Source organism: Nansenia antarctica (genome assembly GCF_963989245.1).
Source record: "Nansenia antarctica genome assembly, chromosome: 2".
Classification (NCBI taxonomy): Eukaryota; Metazoa; Chordata; class Actinopteri; order Argentiniformes; family Microstomatidae; genus Nansenia; species Nansenia antarctica.
In genome coordinates, this window is record NC_137675.1 from 5137136 (window position 1) to 5159930 (window position 22795).

The window sequence follows — 22795 nt, forward strand, 5'->3', positions numbered from 1 at the left end:
CAAGTTGATAGTAGCAGCATGTGGGGAATCTGCTGTACTATAAAGAATGGTATCATCGGCATATAAATGGACGTGGCAACCGGTTAGCGAAGATACCAGTTCATTAATATAGACTAGTGGTTGTTGTGGTAAATAGCAGCTTGAGCATTGTAAAGAGGGGCGGCTGTTTTAGTAGGTAAAAAAGGCATGGCTGTTCTAGTGTTAATGCTCTACCCTTTAAACTAGTATAATGATCCCTTTACATACCTAGGACTCAAAGTACCCCCAAATCCCAAACTCTTATTTCAACTCAACTATGGCAAGATGGTCACAACGCTAAAACTGAACATAAGTGGAGGATTCTGTCCTTACCTACAGTAGGGCGTATCAACGCATCAAGATGGCGTCTCTTCCTAGATTTTGGTATTTATTCCAGAATCTGCCAATCTCCCTCACTTTTTAAGACACTGGACTACATTATCTTTCCATTTCGTGAGCTTAGAATGATAAGGTTCTATCTCCGTTTAGGGTAGTTCAGAGATATTGAGCTTCAACGTTTTTACATTCCATTATGTTTTGTGAGATGGAACCTTTGTATTTTATGAATTACTAACTAAAAAATGTCAACATTTAAAAAATAACACCACACAGGTATCAATAAACACCTAATGGATCAAATTATGTAAAAAACTCAATTTTTACAACAATGGAGATAGAACCTTATAATTCTAACGTCACGATTTGTTTAGGGATATAAAGCCCAGCACATTTCAAACGAGCATCTACAAAAGCCAATACATGAAGGAGGATTAGGCCTTCCTGTCTTTAGGAACTATTTTTGGCCAGCCAATGCTAGGGCTTTGACTTATTGGCAATGTCGATTTCCCGGTGAGACATTATTTAATAACCCTCCCTTGTGGCTAAACATTGAAACTACAGCAGTAAAAAGTTCCTCCAAAGACAGAATCCCAGAATAAATTGATCGGTAATAATTGTATTTTAAGAAACTCTCTTAGGATTGTGAACCAGATGAGAAGTGTTAGCAAACTGCCAAATGTTTCTATATAAATACGCTCCTATATGTGACGGCAGCTGGTGAAAGGGGGAACAAGTCAGCAACCAACCAAAGTCTTTTATTCTGAAAAATGTAAATACATTTCAACGTTGTTGAAAATCAACGACACACTCGCTAGTCAAGCCAGTTTGCTAACACAGCTCGTTTTGTGAGCATGCTAACAATATAAAGTAGTGTTATAGTTAACTAGGTAGTAGTGGGGATTACTCACCCAATCCATTGCATCCATTGGCTTGACTAGCGAGTGTGTCATTGATTTTCAACAACATTGAAATGTATTTAAAAGCCTGAACATTTGGATTGGTTGGCGACTTGTTCCCCTTTTCACTATGAACTACTCCTGTTTGCCATCTCAGACTGATGGGGTGCTGTCTGGAGGGACAGGGGACTGATGGGGTGCTGTCTGGAGGGACAGGGGACTCGCGACCCTCTGAGATTTCTATATAGACAAACAGTTTGCATCATTTAATCAGCTGAAAACAACATGTAACATCCCTAACTCCCACTCCTTTCGTTATCTTCAAATTAGACATTATGTCAAAGACAAAATTCCACATTGTCAAAACATGCCAGATTGTTGCCCATTCTACGATCTCCTGAAGCTCCTTCCAGGCCTCCAAACACCTGATATCTCGCTCTGTGTGTCTATTTACCACCTCTGTGTCCACTAACCACCTGAAAGAAGGTCCTCTGAGCTGAATCCTGAGGTGTCTGATGACATTTTGGAAATGACGGTTTAATGAGAATCCAAACTTGCTCGGTTAATGTCAGGTACGAACTGACTCAATTCAAAGTCACCCATAGACTCCACTATTCAAAGACCAAACTACACCGAATTCATCCATCTGTTTCTCCACTGTGTGACAGCTGCAGGGATGCAGAGAGCTCTTCGACACATCTTTTCTGGCTCTGTCCTCATTTATGGATATTTTGGGGTCAAATATTCCAGGTGTTTTCTGGGGTCTACAGAAAGGACATTCCCCATGTTCCAGAACTGGCACTCTTTGGATGCTGGGAGAAGCTACACATCAGAGGAACAATTGGCATTCATAGCATTGATTTCTTGGTGGCTGCCAAGAAAATAATTGAACAGATTGAACTGCTTTCAGAAATGGCTCAACGAAATGATCATAATCACACAGATGGAGAGAAAGCGCTTCTACAACTCTAAACCGCCCAACAGAGTTTTGAACATATGGGTTCCACTCATCGACTTTCTCAAAGATAAATAATTGTTAATTATATTTTGTAGTGGTGCAGCCCTGAACTCTTTATCCTGTACCTGTATTCTTGTCATACCTGACTATGTAACATCTTGAAAATGGCTTTGAACTAAGTCATACTATTTATTTATTTGATTAGCTTTTCATTTTTCTCTTCTCTTCTCTTCCTTTCTCTCTTTTTTCTCTTCTTTTTGTCTTATCTTGTTTACATGTTTCTTGGATATATATATATATATATATATTTAAGAAAAGTACCCAGGTTGCATTAGAAGGGAAGGACCAGACATTGGAGCTGTCCATCTCCTGTGTATAACAGAGGTGGCTTGGTGACTCTAGAAGATTTGTGCAAGCTCTCCACACTCAATGCCTTGGCTTTAGCTTAGTAAGCTAACACAGTCTTATTCGTTGAAGGAGAACGGTGTTCATACTCAATCGGTCACATGAGCCACTTGGCTTCAGTCAACGTGTTCACAGTATCATCAGACACATCGACCAGGATTCATTCAATTGCAGATAGCGCTTTTGGTTGAATCCCAACCAATGGTTTGTTACGAAAAAACTGTGTTTTAAAACACCTGCTCGTAGTATTCAGAACAGCTATTACCTTCTTAAAGACTGAGATACCCAGGAATGCGTCACCAGATAGCGAGCTTCCACTTGTTCGGCTCGAAGTGGATTGCGTCGTGTAAAATGCTTGGCATCCACGCTTTCTTGGTTTATCTTTGACCCTTTTGACAGAGGACGCCGGTACGTTTGATCCCGTAAATTATGGTGGAATTTTTCCGCGGAGAAGAATACCAGTGTGGTTTCCCCAAAGGTAGTGTCTTTGTGTTTCCACTCCAGACTACATGTTGTAGCGTATCTCCTACGTATCTCCTGGGGCGGCTGTGGCGCAGGAGGTAGAGCCGTCTAATGATCACAAGGTTCGGCAGATCAGCGGTTCGAGCCCCGGCTGGCCCGATGTCGAAGTGTCCTTGGGCAAGACACTGAACCCCAAAATTGCTCCCAGTGAGCGGGCCAGCGCCTTGCATGGCAGCTTGCCACCATTGGTGTGTGAATGGGTGAATGAGAGGCCGTTGTAAAGCGCTTTGGAGCAGCTTTGGAGCAGCAAAAAAGGGGCTATATAAGTGCAGTCCATTAACCATTTCCTACCCAACCACTGCAGGGCTGCGCTGTGTTTCTATGATCTAAAGCAGAGGAACCGGGAGAAAATGAAAGGGGAAAATGGCCGCCGCGCCTCAGCCTTTATGGAGTGGAGGGAGATACGTCTTGTGTCTGGAGCTCTACCAGATGTATGGTCGATATGGTCCCGCGATAAGGAGGTATTACTAGAAATACACCATTAGCTCATGTTTGGCTCCCTCCCTCCTTCTCTCCCCCCCTGCTAACTCCTCCTTCTCTTCTTCTCCTTCTCTCTTCTTCTTCCTCCTCTCATCCCTCTCTCATTCTCCTACCCCTCCTCTTCAGAGGGATGATGGGTAAAACACCGTAGTCTGGAGGGACAGTGGATCACATAACCTGCACTTAAGGCACGCATGCGTGTGTGTGTGCGTGTGTGTGTGTGCGTGCGTGCGTGTTTCTCAGTCTTTGATCAGTCCCAGCTGAGCCGAGAAGAACGGAAACATGTGGCACACATCCCTCCGTCCCACTTCTGCTCCCCTCCCCTCCCCTCCCCTCCCTCCCTCCCCCCCTTTCTTTTTTCATTTCATTTCATCTCTTTCGCCCTCATCTTCTCCCACCGGGGTAAGAGTCTAGTCCCTGAGGAGTCTGGAGTTTGAACCTGAGAGAAGGAGAGAGAGAGAGAGAGAGAGAAAGGGAAAACGAAGGAGTGAAAGAGGTGGAGGTTAATAACAGGTTCCAGAGCTTTCCTCCAGAAGGGCAGAGGTGTGCATGTGTGTGTGTGTGTGTGTGTGTGTGTTCCTGATTAGTCTGTCTGTCATTATCTCACTGTAATAGTTAAGAATGCAATAGCATGCCTTTTGTAGAAACAAGTCCTAATGTCTGGGCTAACTCTACCTACCCTAACTCTACCCAGCCACACACACACATCTGCCTACCAGAGATGCCCCCCTCCAACCCCATATATAGTGCCTGTGTGTATGTGTGTGTGTGTGTGTGTGTGTGTACATGTGTGTGTGTGTGTGTGTGTGTGTGTGTCTGGTGTGTGTCTATACAATTGGTTCCATTCTACCAGACAAACCATATCAGCCATCTTACTGTAAGTATTTGGTGACATATGTGTTTGATTCAGGACTGTGTGCGTGAGAGTGTGTGTGTGTGTGTGTGAGTGTGTGTGTGAGTGTGAGTGTGTGTGTGTGTGAGTGTGTGTGTGTGTATGTGAGAGTGTGTGTGTGTGTGAGAGTGTGTGTGTGTGTGTGTGTATGAGTGTGTGTGTGTGTGTGTGTGTGTGTGTGTGTGTGTGTGTGTGTAGGCATTTAACTTGAACCTCTTGATCCTCCTTGACTTTCAGGGGTATATTCACTCAGCTCTCCTTACAGTTCTGCTTATTATCTTCTAAGATAAGAACAGACAGACTACAGCGTGTGTGTGTGTGTGTGTGTGTGTCTGTGAGTGGTTGTACATACAGTATGTGACACGGTCTGGTGAAAAAGTCTGCATATCGGCAATTCTCAAGTCGTGCAAATGCCCAAAAAGCTTTTTCCCTTTTTTTAAAAAGTATTATTATTAAAGTTTAAGTTGTTTAAGTTGAACATATTAACTGATTAACTTATTATTAAAGTTTAAGCCCACACACTATAACAAACAACAGTTTTAGGACCACTAAATACTTTTATAATTTGTGAATTGGATTCACTCTCTCGTGTGCCGTAGGCTACTGGGTAAGTGATACATGGCTTGTAAACAAACGTACGTTTTAGGACGTGTTCAAAAGCAAGGACTGTGTGATCATCTAATTATGTGTAGTTATGTGTTTTTAGCATGTTGATGTTCTATCAGCATGTTGTGATGTGCTAGCTTAGCTGCTAGCTAGCTACCAACGCGATGGTAGCAAACACGTCTCTTTTGATTCAGAGAGAGTTTCTCCAATATTCGGTTTGAAGTGGACCAACATTCAAATAAGCATATCTTCAACTATTTTCAGATTTCAATGTATGACATCATTTGAATAGAATCTGCACTTTCATAATCTGTAAAAAACAGAAAAATGACCATGCCCTACTTTTTCACCAGACCCTGTCACATATAGTATACATAGTGTGTGTGTGTGTCATTGTGTGTGTGAAACACATTCTGTTATCTCCTCTTTGTCCATCAAGCTAACACAGCTCTGCTCACTGTCATGGATTAGATTACATGTGAGATAATGGCGTGTCAGTGTGTGTGTGTGTGTGTGTGTGTGTGTGTGTTCATATCACGGTGCCCCTTCCCCCAACATCAGAGCCCCAGGCTAATATCACTCAGCAGTGGGACACTGATGGAGCGCAGGTAAGACAAACCGTCAGTGTGTGTGTGTGTGTATGCGTATGTGTGTGTGTGTGTGTGTGTGTTTGCACGTGCGTATCTGTGAGTGTGTATGTTTGTGTGTGTGTGTCTGTGTGTGAGTGCGAGTGTGTGCTGGAGTAAAAAGAAGTAAAATGAAGAAAGAAAGAGAGAGAGAGAGAAGGAGAAAGAGCAAAAAAAGAGACCTAGAAAAACATTCGCCATTCGACATTCCAGCCTCGGCTGCTCACCTGGCTGACAGTTTAAGAACACTCATCATCCTTCCACTGAAGCGTACGAGAGCACAGAGCAGCTGCGGTGTCCACCAGCCTCCCCGCACTCCCACTGACGCACCGTCGTCAAATGTGTTTGCGTTAGTGGTCGATGTTGTCATTAAAAAGGGCTTATAAAAAAAGTACCATTACCAAGTGCCATTTAGCAAAACGCTCTTATCCACTTCCACCTTACAGATTACAGATTACAGGGACAGTCTCTCTGGAGTAACTGAGGGCTCAGTGCCTTACTCAAGGGCACACTAGTGGTGGTGGGTTCCCAGGTGGGTTTTGCACTCATGACCTTCTGTTCACCGGTCCAACTCACTATCCACTAGGCCACCTCTACCCCTTGTACCACCGCTAACAGCCCATTCACTGACACGGCTCCAGTACCAGTCAAATGTTTGGACACACCTTCTCATTCAATGGTTTTTCTTGAGTTCTATATTAATTCCAACACTTGGAATTATGGAGTGAATCATAAAAGTGATCAACAAACCAGAATATGTTTTGGATTTTAGATTCTTCAAAGTAGCCACCTTTGTTTTGTTTTTTGTGGTTTTCTCCCACGTATTCTAGAGAAGAGAATGCTGGGCAGTGTTCACAGTTTCCTTTTCCATTGACACACACACACACACACACACACACACACACACACTTCACCAAGCTGATTGCTGATTGAGAGAATGCCAAGAGTGTGCAAAGCTGTCATCAAAGCTAAAGGTTGATAAGTCAGACAGACACCTGTTTGATGATAAAGACTTGGTGGATCTTCACAGGGACCACAGTATCCATGCCACTGAGTTAGAAGAGAGGACCCAGGTACGGTGCCTATGGAGGGAGGCAGACCAATAGGTAGGAGGTAACCCACAGAAGGATCTCTACTAAAGTAGAACAGGCAAAAAACACAATACAACACAACACGGACTTCAGTCCAAAACAACAGGGTGAGCTCACAGTCTCTGGAAAAACAGTAGTCGTCAATAATACGCTAGCTCACGCTAGTTTCTCAGGTCCTCAACACACGGCGAAGAACCGTCAGGGAGCGAAGGGAAGTGAGGGAACATAAAGCATCAGGGATAATTAGACACAGGTGCAGGTGATTAGTCCACGGGTGAGGCGGCACAGCGGCTGGCCGTAGGGAGACACCTAGCGGGCGGCGCGGTTAGCGACTAGCCAAACTAGCGCTTTGCCAACTTATTAAGACAGTTAGCGATTGGCTAAAGCACAACACTGTCAGCCAGCTAGCGCCTTGCCAACTGACGGTTATGAACAACAGTTAGCTGTTTGCTATAGGACAATGCTGGCAGTCAGCTAACTAGGTGGGGTAATTGCACGATGACACTATGTATCCTCCACTGACAGACTGTCAGGACGGAATAACACACAGCTATGATTTGGCTTGTCATTTGTGTGTGTGTGTGTGTGTGTGTGTGTGTGTGTGTGTGTGTGTGTCTGTGTGTGTCTGTGTGTGTGGGTGCATGCTAACTGGTGTGCTAACTGGTGTACTATGGGTGCGTTTGTAAACTAGTGTGTGCGTTCGTAAATTAAAATGAGCGCCGGATAAGAGGCATTCCATGAGTGCTGATCGGATTTCCAGAGCGAATTTACGAACGCAGCATGTGTGTGTGTGTGTGTGTGTGTGTGTGTGTGTGTGTGTGTGTGTGCATATGTGTGTCCACCCGAATGTGTGTGGGTCTGTGTGTGTGTGTGTCTGTAGGGGGGGTGCCTGAGTGTGTGTGTGTGTGTGTGTGTGTGTGTGTGTGTGTGTGTGTGTGTGCGCATGCTAACGTGTGTGCATATCTGTGTGTGTGTGTGTGTGTGTGTGTGTGTGTGTGTGTGTGTGTGTGTGTTGAAAGGTGTAGGGCAGATGGAAGGCTTACATAAGCCCCAGAGAAACACACCAGTAGAGGCATGCCCTTCGCTCCCAAATCCACTCTTTCTCTGCTCTTCTCTCCTTCCTCCCTCCCTCCTTCCCTTCCACTCTCTTCTCAACGCTTCACCCACTCACTGCCCCCTCCCCTCTCCCCCCTCCCCCCTCCCCCCTCCCCTCTCCCCCCTCCCCCCTGCACCCCTCTCCTCCCCTCTCTTCTCTCTCTTTTTCTTTCTCTCCCTGTTCCTCCTCTCTCTCTCATCCTTGATAACAGCAGCTGAAATATCTGACTGACACCCCATCTCTCTCTCTCTCTCTCTCTCTCTCTCTCTCTCTCTCTCTCTCTCTCTCTCTCTCTCTCTCTCTCTCTCTCTCTTTACCTTTCGTCCGTCCCTCTCCACTGATAATATCACTACCTCTCTCTCTATGTCCTTTCAGAAGTACTGACAGAAGTCCATCTCTTTCACCCTCACCCCAACACTTCTGTCTCTTCCATACATACTCTTTCCTGCTTATACAATGCTTGTAAACACACACGCTTTCTTTCTCTCTCTTTTTCCATCTGCCTTCTCTCTCATACTCACTCTCATTGTCTTTTTTTGTTTCTTTCATTTCTCTCTTTCTTCCTCCCCCCCACTCTCTCTCTCTCTCTGCATGTTTGAGGGTTATGATCAGAGCAGTGTGTGTGTAGAAATGGAGAACACATGCATTTGATGTTGTTCTGCTTTCTGCTAGACTGCAGCTCCTTGTACATGAAATGATTCCAATAGTTTGCGGTCACTGATCAATTGTGCCTGTGTTTGTGTGTGTGTGTGTGTGTGTCTCTGTGTGTGTGTGTGTGTGTGTGGGTGTGTGTGCGTGTGTGTAAAGATTCCATTCATTTGTAGTCAGTGTCTGAACACCTATTTATGAGCCTTCTGGACTTGTTGTTGTTCTGGCTAGGCCCTAGCTGCTATGGGTGTCTGTTGTGTGTTATAGGCTTGTGTGGGTTGGGGTGAGAGGAAGAGAGAGAGGGAGAGAAAGAGAGAGAGAGGGAGAGAGAGAGAGAGAGAGAGAGAGAGAGAGAGGGGGAGGTACAGTGGGGTATTTTATTGGACTGTTTATTTACTCGTGAAATTGTCAGCGAGGGCAAAATGACCTACATACCTCAGAGGTTACATAGTTCATACTGTCTGTCTGTGTGTGTGTGTGTGTGTGTGTGTGTGTGTGTATGTTATAATGCCAAATAAAGTATACACAAATATGTTTGTCTGTGTGGTCAGTACATGTTGCAAGAAACCTTGATTGGAACCAGACCCCTGGGTCGCGTTCAGGGGGCAACGCGCGGCCGAACGTCACAGATAGAAACGTCACGAATAGATCTGACATCGCTCCTTCTAATAATAATAATAATAATAATAATAATACATTAGACTTATATAGCGCTTTTCTAGACTCTCAAAGACGCTTTACAAACTGAAAAAATCGAGTAGGAATAGTAAAAAGAAACCAAAAATATAAATAAAAGAAAGTATAGGGGCCTAATTAAGGTAGTGCTGGGGACACATGGGAAGGGGGGGGGGAGAGGGTTAACTGGTGAAGGCGAGCTTGAAGAGGTGGGTTTTGAGGGCCTGTTTAAATGTTGGCAGGGTGTTGGCCTGTCTGATGTGGTTGGGGAGGGCGTTCCAGAGGGACGGGGCTGCGGCTGAAAAGGCCCTATCAGCCCAGGTATGGCGCTTGGTCCTGGTGGTCTTGAGGGTGGTCTTATCCTACCTCCCAGTGACGCCTGCCTGTCCTCTACACCACGCGTCTCTGTCTGTCTGTCCGTCGGCACTCTCAACAACGTCCTTCGACGTCGACTCATCCCTTTGTCTCTTCCTCCCTCTCGTCTCCTGCCTCCCCCCCCCCCCCCCCCAGCCACTCCCATCGACGTGCTGAGGGTCCTGGAGCTGTCGGAGGACATGGAGGGCGTGTCCCTGGAGGCAGGGCTGTGCACCAGCAGGCAGGGTCTGGAGGAGACGGACATCGCCTTCAAGATCGACAAGAAGATCCAGATCAGCGTGCCCACCAAGCAGCTGTTCCCAGGTACACTCCACACCTCTCTACCTCCCTCCATCCCTCCATCCCTCCCTCCCTCCATCCCTCCATCCCTCCCTACCTCCCTCCATCCCTCCCTCTTTCCGTCCCACCATCCCTCCCTCCCTCCCTCCCTCCCTCTCTACCATCCCTCCCTCCCTCCCTCCATCCCTCCCTCCCTCTCTCCATCCCTCCCTCTCTCCCTCTCCCTCCATCCCTCCCTCCCTCCCTCTCCATCCCTCCCTCCATCCCTCCATCCCTCCCTCTCTCCCTCCATCCCTCCATCCCTCCCTCCATCCCTCCCTCTTTCCATCCCTCCATCCCTCCCTCTCTCCATCCCTCCCTCCCTCCATCCCTCCCTATCTCCCTCTCCCTCCATCCCTCCCTCTCTCCATCCCTCCCTCCCTCCCACCCTCGCTCCATCCCTCCCTCCCTCCCTCACCCTCCATCCATCCCTCCCACCCTCCCTCACTCCTTCCCTCCCTCCCTCTCTCTCCCTCCCTCCTTTCCTCTCTTTCCCTCCCACCCTCCCTCCCACCCACCCTCTCCCTCCATCCCTCTATCCATCCCTCTTCTACCCTCCCTCTCCCTCCATCCCTCTATCCATCCCTCTCCTACCCTCCCTCCCGCCCTCCCTCCCTCTCCCTCCCTCTCTCCCTCCCTCTCTCTCCCACCCTCCCTCCCTCCCTCTCTCCAGATGGCACAGTAGACAACACCAGACTACAATCAGGGATGGAAATGAAGCTAGCCTGCTAGCCTGAGGCGTCATAGCAGAAGAATGTTTCAACCCAACAGTCACAATGTTACATTTAGGGGAAATAAATAGTTGTGTGGTAGACATGGCGGAAATGTTCCTTTCCTGAGTACAATGCATAATATATGACACTCACAAACAACCAACACTTATCCACGCATGCATGCATGCACGTACGCATACACAAACACACACACACACACACACAAAACATACAGACACACACACTCAGAGTGTAGTGTATGGAACGTAATGAGAAATGGTATCAAACACACACCCCCCCGCCCCCATTAGTTTGATTATACACTCACTGACACTTTTTTAGGAACACTATACTAACACTGGTAGGGCCTCCCTTTGCTCTCAAAACAGCCTCAATTCTTCGTGGCATAGATTCCACAAGATGTTGGAAACATTCCTTTGAGATTCTGGTCCATGATGACATGACTGCATCTCACAATGCATCACAGATTCCAGCTTGGACTGTTGACAGGTATACAGGTGTTCCTAAGTAGTTTAACAACTAGGGCTGTGTTTGGCCACACACACACACACACACACACACACACACACACACACATACACACACACACATACACACACACACACACACACACATAATAACGCAAGTATGTAACAAGCTAGACAGCACAGTTTCATTGTTTCGGTTTCAAAACACACAGAGACACCCACACATATCTCTAACCGACCCTCTCCCCCCCCCCCCCCCCCCCCCTCCCCACCACCCTCCTCCAGACACCCCGTTCCCGGAGGACTTCTCGGTGCTGGCGACGGTGCGCGCCAAGCGGGGGGCCCAGGTGTTCCTGCTGTCCCTGTACGACCCCCAGGGCACCCAGCAGCTGGGCGTGGAGGTGGGCCGCTCCCCGGTGTTCCTGTACGAGGACCAGAGGGGCCGGCCCCCCCCGGAGCTCTACCCCACCTTCAGGAAGGTCAACCTGGCCGACGGCAAGTGGGTAACACACACACACACACACACGCACACACACACATACGCACACACACACACAGGCGGCACACGAGCACGCACACGCACACCAACACACACACACACACGGCGCATAAGCACGCACACGCACAAACACACACGCGCGAGGCACGAGCACGCACACACACACACAAGCACACGCATGCACACGCGTGCACGCACATGAGAGAGAGACAGACAGACAGACACAGACAGACAGACAGAGGCAGACAGACAGGCAGGCAGGCAGACAGACAGACAGATAGACACAGACAGATAGTCAGAGAGACAGACAGACAGACAGACAGAGAGACAGAGGCAAACAGAGGCAGACAGACAGACAGGCAGGCAGACAGACAGACAGACTGTTAATTTCTGTATCTTACTATGTATCTGATTGCATTTCCCTCTCTCTCTCTCTCTCCCTCCCTCCCTCCCTCCCACCCTCCCTCCCACCCACCCTCCCTCCCACCCTCCCTCCCTCCCACCCTCCCTCCCTCCCACTATCCCTCCCTCCCACTATCCCTCCCTCCCTCTGATTGAAATCAGACAGGCAGGCAGACAGACAGACAGACAGACTGTTAATTTCTGTATCTTACTATGTATCTGATTGCATTTCCCTCTCTCTCTCTCTCTCCCTCCCTCCCTCCCTCCCTCCCACCCTCCCTCCCACCCTCCCTCCCTCCCACCCTCCCTCCCACCCTCCCTCCCTCCCACCCTCCCTCCCTCCCACCCTCCCTCCCTCCCACCCTCCCTCCCTCCCACTATCCCTCCCTCCCTCTGATTGAAATCAAGTGCAACACTGAAACACAACTGTGAACATTTCAAACCTGCAAACTGCGACACTTTAAATGAATGTGCAATAACACTATGTGCAATATGACAACCCTCGGGTACATAAGGTTCAGAGATAGGAAATGTTAGAATAGGTATAGCATAGCATAGAGTACAGCACAGTGTTTTATTTGTATAGTATAGTATAGTGGATAGTGTACATAGCCTTTATTTATGTAAACCAGCTCTTTTCCCTTCTTGTTTTTAGTTTTTTTTCCTAGCACCAGGGGAGCCCCCCCTCCCAAATTTCGTTGTTTGGTACCTGTACTATATCAATGACAATAAAGACCATTCATTCATTCACTCTCTCCCTCCCTCCCTCCCTCCCTCCCTCCCTCTCTCCCTCCCTCCCTCTCTCCAGATGGCACAGAGTAGCGTACAGCGTGCGGGGTCAGGCGGTGACTCTGTTCCTGGACTGTGTGAAGGTGGAGACCCTGGAGCTGCAGCGGGGGCGGGACCCCCAGGTCAGCACGGAGGGGGTCACCGTGTTCGGGACGCGCCTACTGGACGACGAAGTGTTCGAGGTACGGTGTGTGTGTGTGTGTGTGTGTGTGTGTGTGTGTGTGTGTGCGCTTGCGTGCGTACATATGTACAGTGCGGCTCTGTGTGTGTGTGTGTGTGTGTGTGAGTGTGTGTGTGTGTGTGTGTGTGTGTGCGTACATGTGTACAGTGTGGCTCTGTGTGTGTGTGTGTGTGTGCTCACGTGCGTACATGTGTACAGTGTGTCTCTGTGTGTGCGTGTGTGTGTGTGTGTGTGTGTGTGTGTGAGTGTGTGTGTGTGTGTGTGTGTGTGTGCGTACATGTGTACAGTGTGGCTCTGTGTGTGTGTGTGTGTGTGCTCACGTGCGTACATGTGTACAGTGTGTCTCTGTGTGTGCGTGTGTGTGTGTGTGTGTGTGTGTGCTCGCGTGCGTACATTTGTACAGTGTGGCTCTGTCTGTGTGTGTGTGTGTGTGTGTGTGTGTGTGTGCTCACGTGCGTACATGTGTACAGTGTGGCTCTGTGTGTGTGTGTGTGTGCGCTTGAGAGAGAGAGGGAGAGAGAGAGAGAGAGTGTGTGTTCATATGTGATATATAGATATAGATACGAGAGAGAAGAAGAAAGGATGAAAGAAAGAAATGAAGAAAGAGAGAAGGAAGGTGACACAGTGTCTATCAGCTCCTCTCATGTGACTGGTTAGAGAGAGAAGTAAGGTAATGCTCCTTGCCTGTCCATGCTTGTCCTAACCAGCCGTCCGAGGACCCCCCTCCCCCTCCCTTTCCCCTCCTCCCCCTCTTCCTCCCCCTCTTTTCCCCCCTCCTCTTCCCCCCAGATATGTTATTTGCCCCTCGTGGACAAACGTTGGTACTACACCCCTCTCTACTGTCGCTGCACCTGGTAGAGGGTTGAGGCCATAAAACAATTATAGAGAGAGAGGGAGGGAGGGAGGGAGGGAGAGAGAGAGAGAGGGAAATGCAATCAGATACATAGTAAGATACAGAAATTAACAGTCTGTCTGCCTGTCTGTCTGTCTGTCTGTTTGTCTGTCTGCCTGCCTGCCTGCCTGTCTGTCTGCCTCTGTCTCTCTGTCTGTCTGTGTCTGTCTGTCTGTCTGTCTGTCTGTCTGTCTGTCTGCCTCTGTTTGCCTCTGTCTTATTAAAGGGACTGGGCCTTATCCACAGATGCACGCACACATGGGGCCACTCCACAGACCTGGATCTAAAAGGATTTAACACTAGAACAGCCGTGCCTTTTTTACCTACTAAAAGAGCCGCCTCGGGGGACTTTTCTTTACAATGCTAAGCTGCTATTTACACACAACGACCACTAGTTGGCACTTCTTGTAAATTAGCCTGCCTCCTACACAGAAAAACCGCAAAATAGCTTTATACTAGCTTATCCTGATGTGATTTTGAGGATACTGGGATGGTAGAACACACATATCTAGGAAAAGTCATGAAAGGAGGGTCCTGAAATTTGATCGAGTGCAAAGATAGAGTGCAAAGATAGAACATCAAGGCTCTCCCCTCCCCTCATGGCTGTTCTTGTGTTAAGAATACTGTGGAGTTAGCTCACTTAACTACTGTCAGGAAGGATCTAGGGTTAGGGTTAGGGGTAGGGGTAGGGGTAGGGGTAGGGTATCACTTTAGAGATGATTCTGTTGTACCATGAAAAGTAACATTTAGACATTCAGATCCAGCTGCCAGGTAAATGCCAGATACAGATAACGTTTTCTGGATCCTGGACAGACAGACAGCTGAGTTCCATTGAGGCTCTTCCTGGGGTCGTTTGATAGGTCGTTTGACCTTTGAACTTTGACACCGGTGGTCAGTGTGGACCAAAAACAGTTGCCAGTTTCGACTATATCAGGGGTGCTCATTGTTCAATCTTTTTTGAACCAAGATCTTTTCAAGTAGCCAGCCTGCTGAAATCTACAAGTCCAGTTTCAACATCGCAAACGCACACATGCACAACACAGACATACACCGTTTCCATCCTCCATAGTAAACTCACAACACACTTTCTTTTCACACTTTGTCACACAGGCACTTGACATCACATCACAAACCCTCCCTCTCTATCTCTCTCAAACACTTTTAGTCCAGAACCACTGGCACGGACAGCGACATTAGGCCTATCTCAGCGATTGATTAAGCAGCTCTCTCTCCAAACACAATGGCACAGGCCTATTCAAAGGTAAAAGCAGAGGAAGTCTTAAATAAGGAGCCATAACCAGCAGCACAGCAGTACTCAAACCATATAAACAAGCACAGATCGCCACCAGCCACGCGAATCATATAAATAATATAAACCGCTCATACCAGGCTTGCTGGAACCCCCTAGCGACTCTCCCTTTCTGGGTGTGAAGATCGGTGAGCGGTGGCTTCGGGCGGCCTTTAGCCAGTAGTTCTGTTTTTCCAGTCCAGTCCAGTCTACGAAATCCCTTTAGGTCGCTGACAGTAATGTCCATATTCACAAAATCAAGCAAGTTATCCTTATTGATTATTATTATTTAGATCGTTTGAGCTAGCTGGCATAAGCTATTCTGCCGGGCGAGAGAAAGTAAGGTGAAATGTTAAGTGAACTTGAAAGTGATAAGAGCCAATCAGTAGCTCTTATCGGAATGAACGAACTACTGATTGGCTGGTAAGCATGCTTACCCTGGCCACATTAAACAGCGGGCTGAGGCATCGAAAACAATAAAAAATAAATGTTCACGCATTCGAATGTACGCGAGGGAAAGCAGAGAGAGAAGTGCTTATAATGCAACGCAATGCAAGCAAGCAGAATAGCGAATGCTTACTCCTGCAGGTGGCGCCAAAATGAATGACTCCTGCTGCCCTGGGACCTAAAATACGACTCTTTTAATGAAAACAAACAAACGGTTACATGCACTTTTATTTTAATATTTTCACTGTCCTTTTTTATTTTTTCGTTGGGTAAGCACTGCTTACTATTCTTATATGGACGACACGTCCTTGGTGTGGACTGGTGCTCCAGGTTTGATGGAGAATGAAACCAAACTCTATATTTGGTCTGGATAATGGTTGGTGCGCGTCTGTGTGCATGTGCTTGTGTGTGTGTGTGTGTGTATGTGTGTGCGCGTGTGTGTGTATGTGTGTGTGTGCGTGCGTGCGTGCGTGCGTTCTCTGGAGAGAATTAACTAGAGGGACAATAAAAGAGCCTGTTAAACCACTTTGATCCCACTTAAACGGTGACACACACACACACACACACATTCATACTCGATGATGTTGTGGGCATATGCACAGCTTATAAAATCCAATGAAACAGTGCTCTAGCCTGTTACGTACCATAATTGCGTTAATACGTGTGTGTGTGTGTGTGTGTGTGTGTGTGTGTGTGTGTTCACAGGGAGACATCCAGCAGCTGTTGATCATAGACGACCCCCGGGCAGCAGAGACCTACTGTCAGGACTACATCCCTGACTGCCACGCCCCCCTGCCCTACGACAGCCTGCTACGGGACGACGAGGAGGTGAGCCCCCTCGTACGCCAGGCCCGCGGGCCGCTCCAGAACCTGCTCCTCTAACATTGCCATGAACACCACCTGGGCTGCGTTCCATTCCAGAAAGGTGTTCCCTTTCATCTGTCCTTGCTCACTTCCCTGTCCCAGATCTGATAGAACACAGTGGTGGATAGAGGGGAGGATAGAGGATAGAGGTAAGGATAGAGGATAGAGGATAGAGGATAGAGGTAAGGATAGAGGATAGAGGATAGAGGATAGAGGATAGAGGATAGAGGATAGAGGATAGAGGATAGAGGATAGAGGATAGAGGATAGAGGATAGAAGATAGAGGATAGAGGATAGAGGATAGAGGATAGAGGATAGAGGATAGGGGATAGAGGATAGAGGATAGAGGATAGAGGATAGAGGTAAGGATAGAGGGATAGAGGATAGAGGATAGAGGATAGAGGATACAGGATAGAGGATAGAGGATAGAGGATAGAGGATAGAGGATAGAGGGGAGGATAGAGGATAGAGGGATAGAGGGATAGAGGGATAGAGGATAGAGGATAGAGGATAGAGGATAGAGGATAGAGGATAGAGGATAGAGGATAGAGGATAGAGGATAGAGGATAGAGGATAGAGGATAGAGGATAGAGGATAGAGGATAGAGGGATAGAGGATAGAGGATAGAGGGATAGAGGGGAGGATAGAGGATAGAGGATAGGGGATAGAGGGATAGAGGGGAGGATAGAGGATAGAGGATAGAGGATAGAGGATAGAGGATAGAGGATAGGGGATAGAGGGATAGAGGGGAGGATAGAGGATAGAGGATAGAGGATAGAGGATAGAGGGATAGAGGATAGAGGATAGGGGATAGAGGATAGAGGATAGAGGATAGAGGATAGAGGATAGAGGATAGAGGATAGAGGATAGAGGATAGAGGATAGGGGATAGAGGGATAGAGGGGAGGATAGAGGATAGAGGATAGAGGATAGAGGATAGAGGGATAGAGGATAGAGGATAGAGGATAGGGGATAGAGGATAGAGGATAGAGGATAGAGGATAGAGGATAGAGGTAAGGATAGAGGATAGAGGATAGAGGATAGAGGATAGAGGATAGAGGATAGAGGATAGAGGATAGAGGATAGAGGATAGAGGATAGAGGATAGAGGATAGAGGATAGAGGATAGAGGGATAGAGGATAGAGGATAGAGGATAGGGGATAGAGGATAGAGGATAGAGGATAGAGGATAGAGGATAGAGGATAGAGGTATGGATAGAGGTAAGCATCATACTATAACTAAACCAGTCCTGTCAGATCTTAGGGGAGTGAACAAGACCATTTTAAACCTCTTCTCTCTGGCCCCTAATCTCTCTCTCTCTATCTCTCTCTTTCTTTAAGCTCTCTTTCTCTCTATCTCTCTCTTTCTTTTAATCTTTCTCTCTCTCTTTTAATCTCTCTCTCTCTCTTTTAATCTCTCAAGTTTCAAGTTTATTGTTACGTTTACATTTACATTGACATGTTTGGCATTTAGCAGACGCCTTATTCCAAAGCGACTTACAATATTTCAATACATTTGACTAAGTCAGTGAATCATCACTCGCAGCATCAACCAGTCGCAGCAGGAAAAGTAATCAAGCTCAGGCCAGTGGCCATTGGCAGTCGTCATGCTTATTTTTTTTATTATAGTAGACTGGATACATATTACAAGTGCAAGGGGGTAGTAGAAATCTCTGGAGAAACAGTCTGGGGGAAAGGAGATGTCTCTGGAGGAGCAGTTAAGGTGTAGCCTGAAGAGATGGGTGGATCTTCAGTCTCCGACAGAAGATGGGGAGTGACTCTGCAGTTCTGACACCCGTGGGAAGCTCATTCCACCAGTGGGGAGCCAGTATAGTGAGAGAGACGAGACCGGGCAGTGTGACTGCTGCGTTGGCGTAGAGGTGGTGGGGCCAGTGGGCCAGCAGAGGTGGAGTGGAGTGAACGGGCTGAAGTCTGGGGGGTGACCATTGCATGCAGGTAGGCTGGAATTGTACAGGATCACTCCAAGGTTCTCGGCTGTCTGGGAGGAGGTTACAGTAGAGTTCTCCACTGTGATGGAGAAGTATTGGAGAGGGCATGCTTTCCCCAGGGAGGAATAGTAGCTCAGTCTTGTTTAAGGTTGAACTTGAGGTGGTGGGCTGACATCCATGTAGAGATGTCAGCGAGACACGCAGAGACATGTGTTGCCACATGAAGGTCATGAAGGAGGGGGAAGACAGGAAGAGTTGCGTATCATCTGCGTAGCTGTGGTAGGAGAACCCGTGTGAGGAGATTACCGAGCCAAGACACTTGGTATAGAGGGAGAACAGTAGGGGCCCCAGGACAGAGCCCTGGGGTACCTCAGTGGTGAGGGTTCGTGGAGAAGACAACGATCCTCTCCAAGTCACCTGGACCTAGGAGTGAACCGCCAGGTAGGAAGCAAACCAGGAGTGTTACGTCACATTACACAAGGGTAAGAGAGTAACATTCTTAGGCTTGGGTTCCTGACAGCACAAGACAATAAGGCTGTAGGCATAATTAAATAAAAGACAGGATTCAATTAGCGGTATCCAGACAATTTGCAGACAATAAATCTAATCTCATCTAGACAATAAATCTCTACCTCTCTCATCACCCCCCCTCCTCTCTCCTCTCCTCCCCCCCCTCCTCCCTCTCCTCACCCCCCTCCTCTCTCTTCTCCTCCCCCCATCTCTCACTTCCTTTATTGAGATACAGTATTTGATGCTGTGTCTGCCAGGGCTCCATGTTGCAGCGTTATTTGCCAGACCTCTCTGTGCCAACACTTTATGTGCCAGTGATGTGTGTGCCAACAGTGTGTGCCAGCGGTGTGTGTTTGCCAATATTTTCCTTCCTACTCTTGTGATATCTGTTTTATCACCTGGCAGGGGTTAAGGCCCCTCACACAGCTGTGTGTGTGTGTGTGTGTGTGTGTGTGTGTGTGTGTGAGTGTGAGTGTGAGTGTGTGTGTGAGTGTGAGTGTGAGTGTGTGTGTGTGTGTGTGTGTGTGTGTGTATAGCAGCCTCAGGGTTTAGAGAACTCAGAAGGGATGTGTTGGAACATGGAACTCTGGCAGACACACTGTGTTGTACTGTACATCTCTATTGTGAAGACAGGAGGGAGAGATAAGGAGGGATGGAAAAGAGATAGTGTGAGTGAACAGGAGGAAGATAAGATTGAAATAATTTGTTTCCCCCAATTCAGCCTCATACAGTCATGTGAAAAAGATAGGACACCCCATGAAAATGTTGGTCCTTTTCAACTTTCAACGATCTTTATTTTAACAATGTAACATTGTAAAATGGAGCATTTATTACTACTTACCTAAAATTAGAATCAAGGGCCTCACATCAGGTGCAAATTATTAGAACATCGTTAGAGAGGATTGTGGAGGAGCCTGTCTTATTTAAACCACATTTAAACCTCATAAGAGCTCCCATTAAATTCCATGGAATGGACCTATCGCTAAGCCACGCCCCAAAATAGAAATTGTCCAATCATATCACAGCAAAAGTCACGACAGGCAGAAAACTCTGACAAACAACTATATCTGATGGTGAAAAGCTTCTAGACTAAATATTGTTGTCATCTTTAAAAAACATGTCTATTACTTGCTGTGGTAAATCAGAAATCAGATATTTGCCAACTCCCGCCATTGTAAGTCATTGAATGTCATTCAGTCACGGTCGGTCAGTCAGTCACTGTCAGTGAAGTGTTGTTTGTTTGTCCGATAGGTCCATTTACCTGGTATGGGGCATGTGTGAACAACATTTCAAGGGAAATCGGCTCAGGCAATTTCCCTGGTCAAGACCTTGTGTGATTCCATGGAAAATGCAGGGAGGGCTTAGTTGCGAACAGAAGCATGGTTAGACGTGGTCACGTGGAACCAGTGAACCAATCACAAGCCTCTGCTGATGACGCCCCTTCCTGCTTCCACTTAGCCACTCCGCTTTGTTTAGAAGCTTTCAGGGTTGGATTCAGTAACACGCGTTCTCAGTTTGTTCTCAGCCTTTTTTTTTCAAGAATGTCTGGGAAACTGGTCAGATGTCGAAACAAGGGTGCTTCTTTCAATCCGTACGGAGACCCAAATTGGTCAATCGTCCTCTTCTTCTTCTCTGGGTCCATCCGGAAACATCTGGAACAATGTGCTTTGGACAGATGAATCCAATGTTTCATTATTTGGGCACAGTAACAGAAGACATGTTTGGCGCAAACCAAAGACAGCATTTGAGCACAAGAACCTAATACCAACTGTGAAGCGTGGGGGTTTAAATGTTATAGTTTGGGGCTGCTTTGCTGCAGCAGGGCCTGGGCACCTCATCATCTTGGAATCCATTATTATTATTATTATTATTATTATTATTATTATTATTATTATTATTATTCTTCTTCTTCTTCTTATTATTATTATTATCCATTATTATTATCCATTATAATGGAATCCATTATGAATGGGCATAGGGTGTCCTAACTTTTTCCTCAGTAGGAATTGGCATCTTTGTTCATTTGCTGTTAAATAAATGATAACAAAGTTAGCTTTTCATTGTTTTTGGTTCAATTTCATCAGCTTTATCTATAGATATTGTTTGAAATAAGATCACATATTGATGTGTCCATATTTCTTTCAAAAAAGAAATAATGTATTATTATCTAAAATATTTAATGGGGTGTCTTTTGTCTTTTCGTTTGTTTCACAAGACTGTATAAGTCATTAAAAGGTGTGTGTGTGTGTGTGTGTGTGTGTGTGTGTGTGTGTGTGTGTGTGTGTGTGTGTGTGTGTGTGTGTGTGTGTGTGTGTGTGTGTGTGTGTGTGTGTGTGTGTGTGTGTGTGTGTGTGTGTGTGTGTGTGTGTGTGTGTGTGTGTGTGTGTGTGTGTGTGTGTGTGTGTGTGTGTGTGTGTGTGTGTGTGTGTGTGTGTGTGTGTGTGTGTGTGTGTGTGTGTGTGTGTGTGTGTGTGTGTGTGTGTGTGTGTGTGTGTGTGTGTGTGTGTGTGTGTGTGTGTGTGTGTGTGTGTGTGTGTGTGTGTGTGTGTGTGTGTGTGTGTGTGTGTGTGTGTGTGTGTGTGTGTGTGTGTGTGTGTGTGTGTGTGTGTGTGTGTGTGTGTGTGTGTGTGTGTGTGTGTGTGTGTGTGTGTGTGTGTGTGTGTGTGTGTGTGTGTGTGTGTGTGTGTGTGTGTGTGTGTGTGTGTGTGTGTGTGTGTGTGTGTGTGTGTGTGTGTGTGTGTGTGTGTGTGTGTGTGTGTGTGTGTGTGTGTGTGTGTGTGTGTGTGTGTGTGTGTGTGTGTGTGTGTGTGTGTGTGTGTGTGTGTGTGTGTGTGTGTGTGTGTGTGTGTGTGTGTGTGTGTGTGTGTGTGTGTGTGTGTGTGTGTGTGTGTGTGTGTGTGTGTGTGTGTGTGTGTGTGTGTGTGTGTGTGTGTGTGTGTGTGTGTGTGTGTGTGTGTGTGTGTGTGTGTGTGTGTGTGTGTGTGTGTGTGTGTGTGTGTGTGTGTGTGTGTGTGTGTGTGTGTGTGTGTGTGTGTGTGTGTGTGTGTGTGTGTGTGTGTGTGTGTGTGTTCAGGTGGACCAGCCTCGTAAGAAGCCCCAGCCGGAGGAGTATGACAACTTTGACTACAGTGATCTCTATGAGGACCTCTCAGTTTCCACGGTGACTGCGGGGCCTAATGTCACCGAGTATGAGGTGAGGGTGGCCGCTAGACTGCCTGAACAGAACAAGAGCATATTATTTCAATTCACTGATTATTCTACCCTGACTATCCTACCTGACTATCCTACCCTGACTATCCTACCTGACTATCCTACCTGACTATCCTACCTGACTATCCTACCTGACTATCCTACCTGACTATCCTACCTGACTATCCTACCCTGACTATCCTACCTGACTATCCTACCCTGACTATCCTACCTGACTATGCTACCCTGACTATCCTACCTGACTATCATACCTGACTATCCTACCTGACTATCCTACCTGACTATCCTACCCTGACTATCCTACCCTGACTATCCTACCTGACTATCCTACCTGACTATGCTACCCTGACTATCCTACCTGACTATTCTACCTGACTATCCTACCTGACTATCCTACCTGACTATCATACCTGACTATCCTACCCTGACTATCCTACCTGACTATCCTACCCTGACTATCCTACCCTGACTATCCTACCTGACTATCCTACCTGACTATCCTACCCTGACTATCCTACCTGACTATCCTACCTGACTATCCTACCCTGACTATCCTACCTGACTATCCTACCTGACTATCCTACCTGACTATCCTACCTGACTATCCTACCTGACTATCC

General features: G+C 47.0%; 1 protein-coding gene across 1 annotated transcript in view; it reads left to right on the plus strand.

Moving 5' to 3' along the window:
* Positions 1-1818: 1818 nt before the first annotated feature.
* LOC308151846 (uncharacterized protein) overlaps positions 1819-22795 on the plus strand; it is a gene marked incomplete at both ends in the record, with an annotated part of 71813 nt that continues 50836 nt past the window's right edge. The window contains 6 exons of the mRNA XM_080524732.1: positions 1819-1825; positions 9763-9930; positions 11432-11645; positions 12856-13018; positions 16350-16472; positions 22039-22158. Coding sequence (XP_080380858.1) covers positions 1819-1825; positions 9763-9930; positions 11432-11645; positions 12856-13018; positions 16350-16472; positions 22039-22158 — 795 coding nt within the window. The remainder of the gene's footprint in view (positions 1826-9762; positions 9931-11431; positions 11646-12855; positions 13019-16349; positions 16473-22038; positions 22159-22795) is intronic.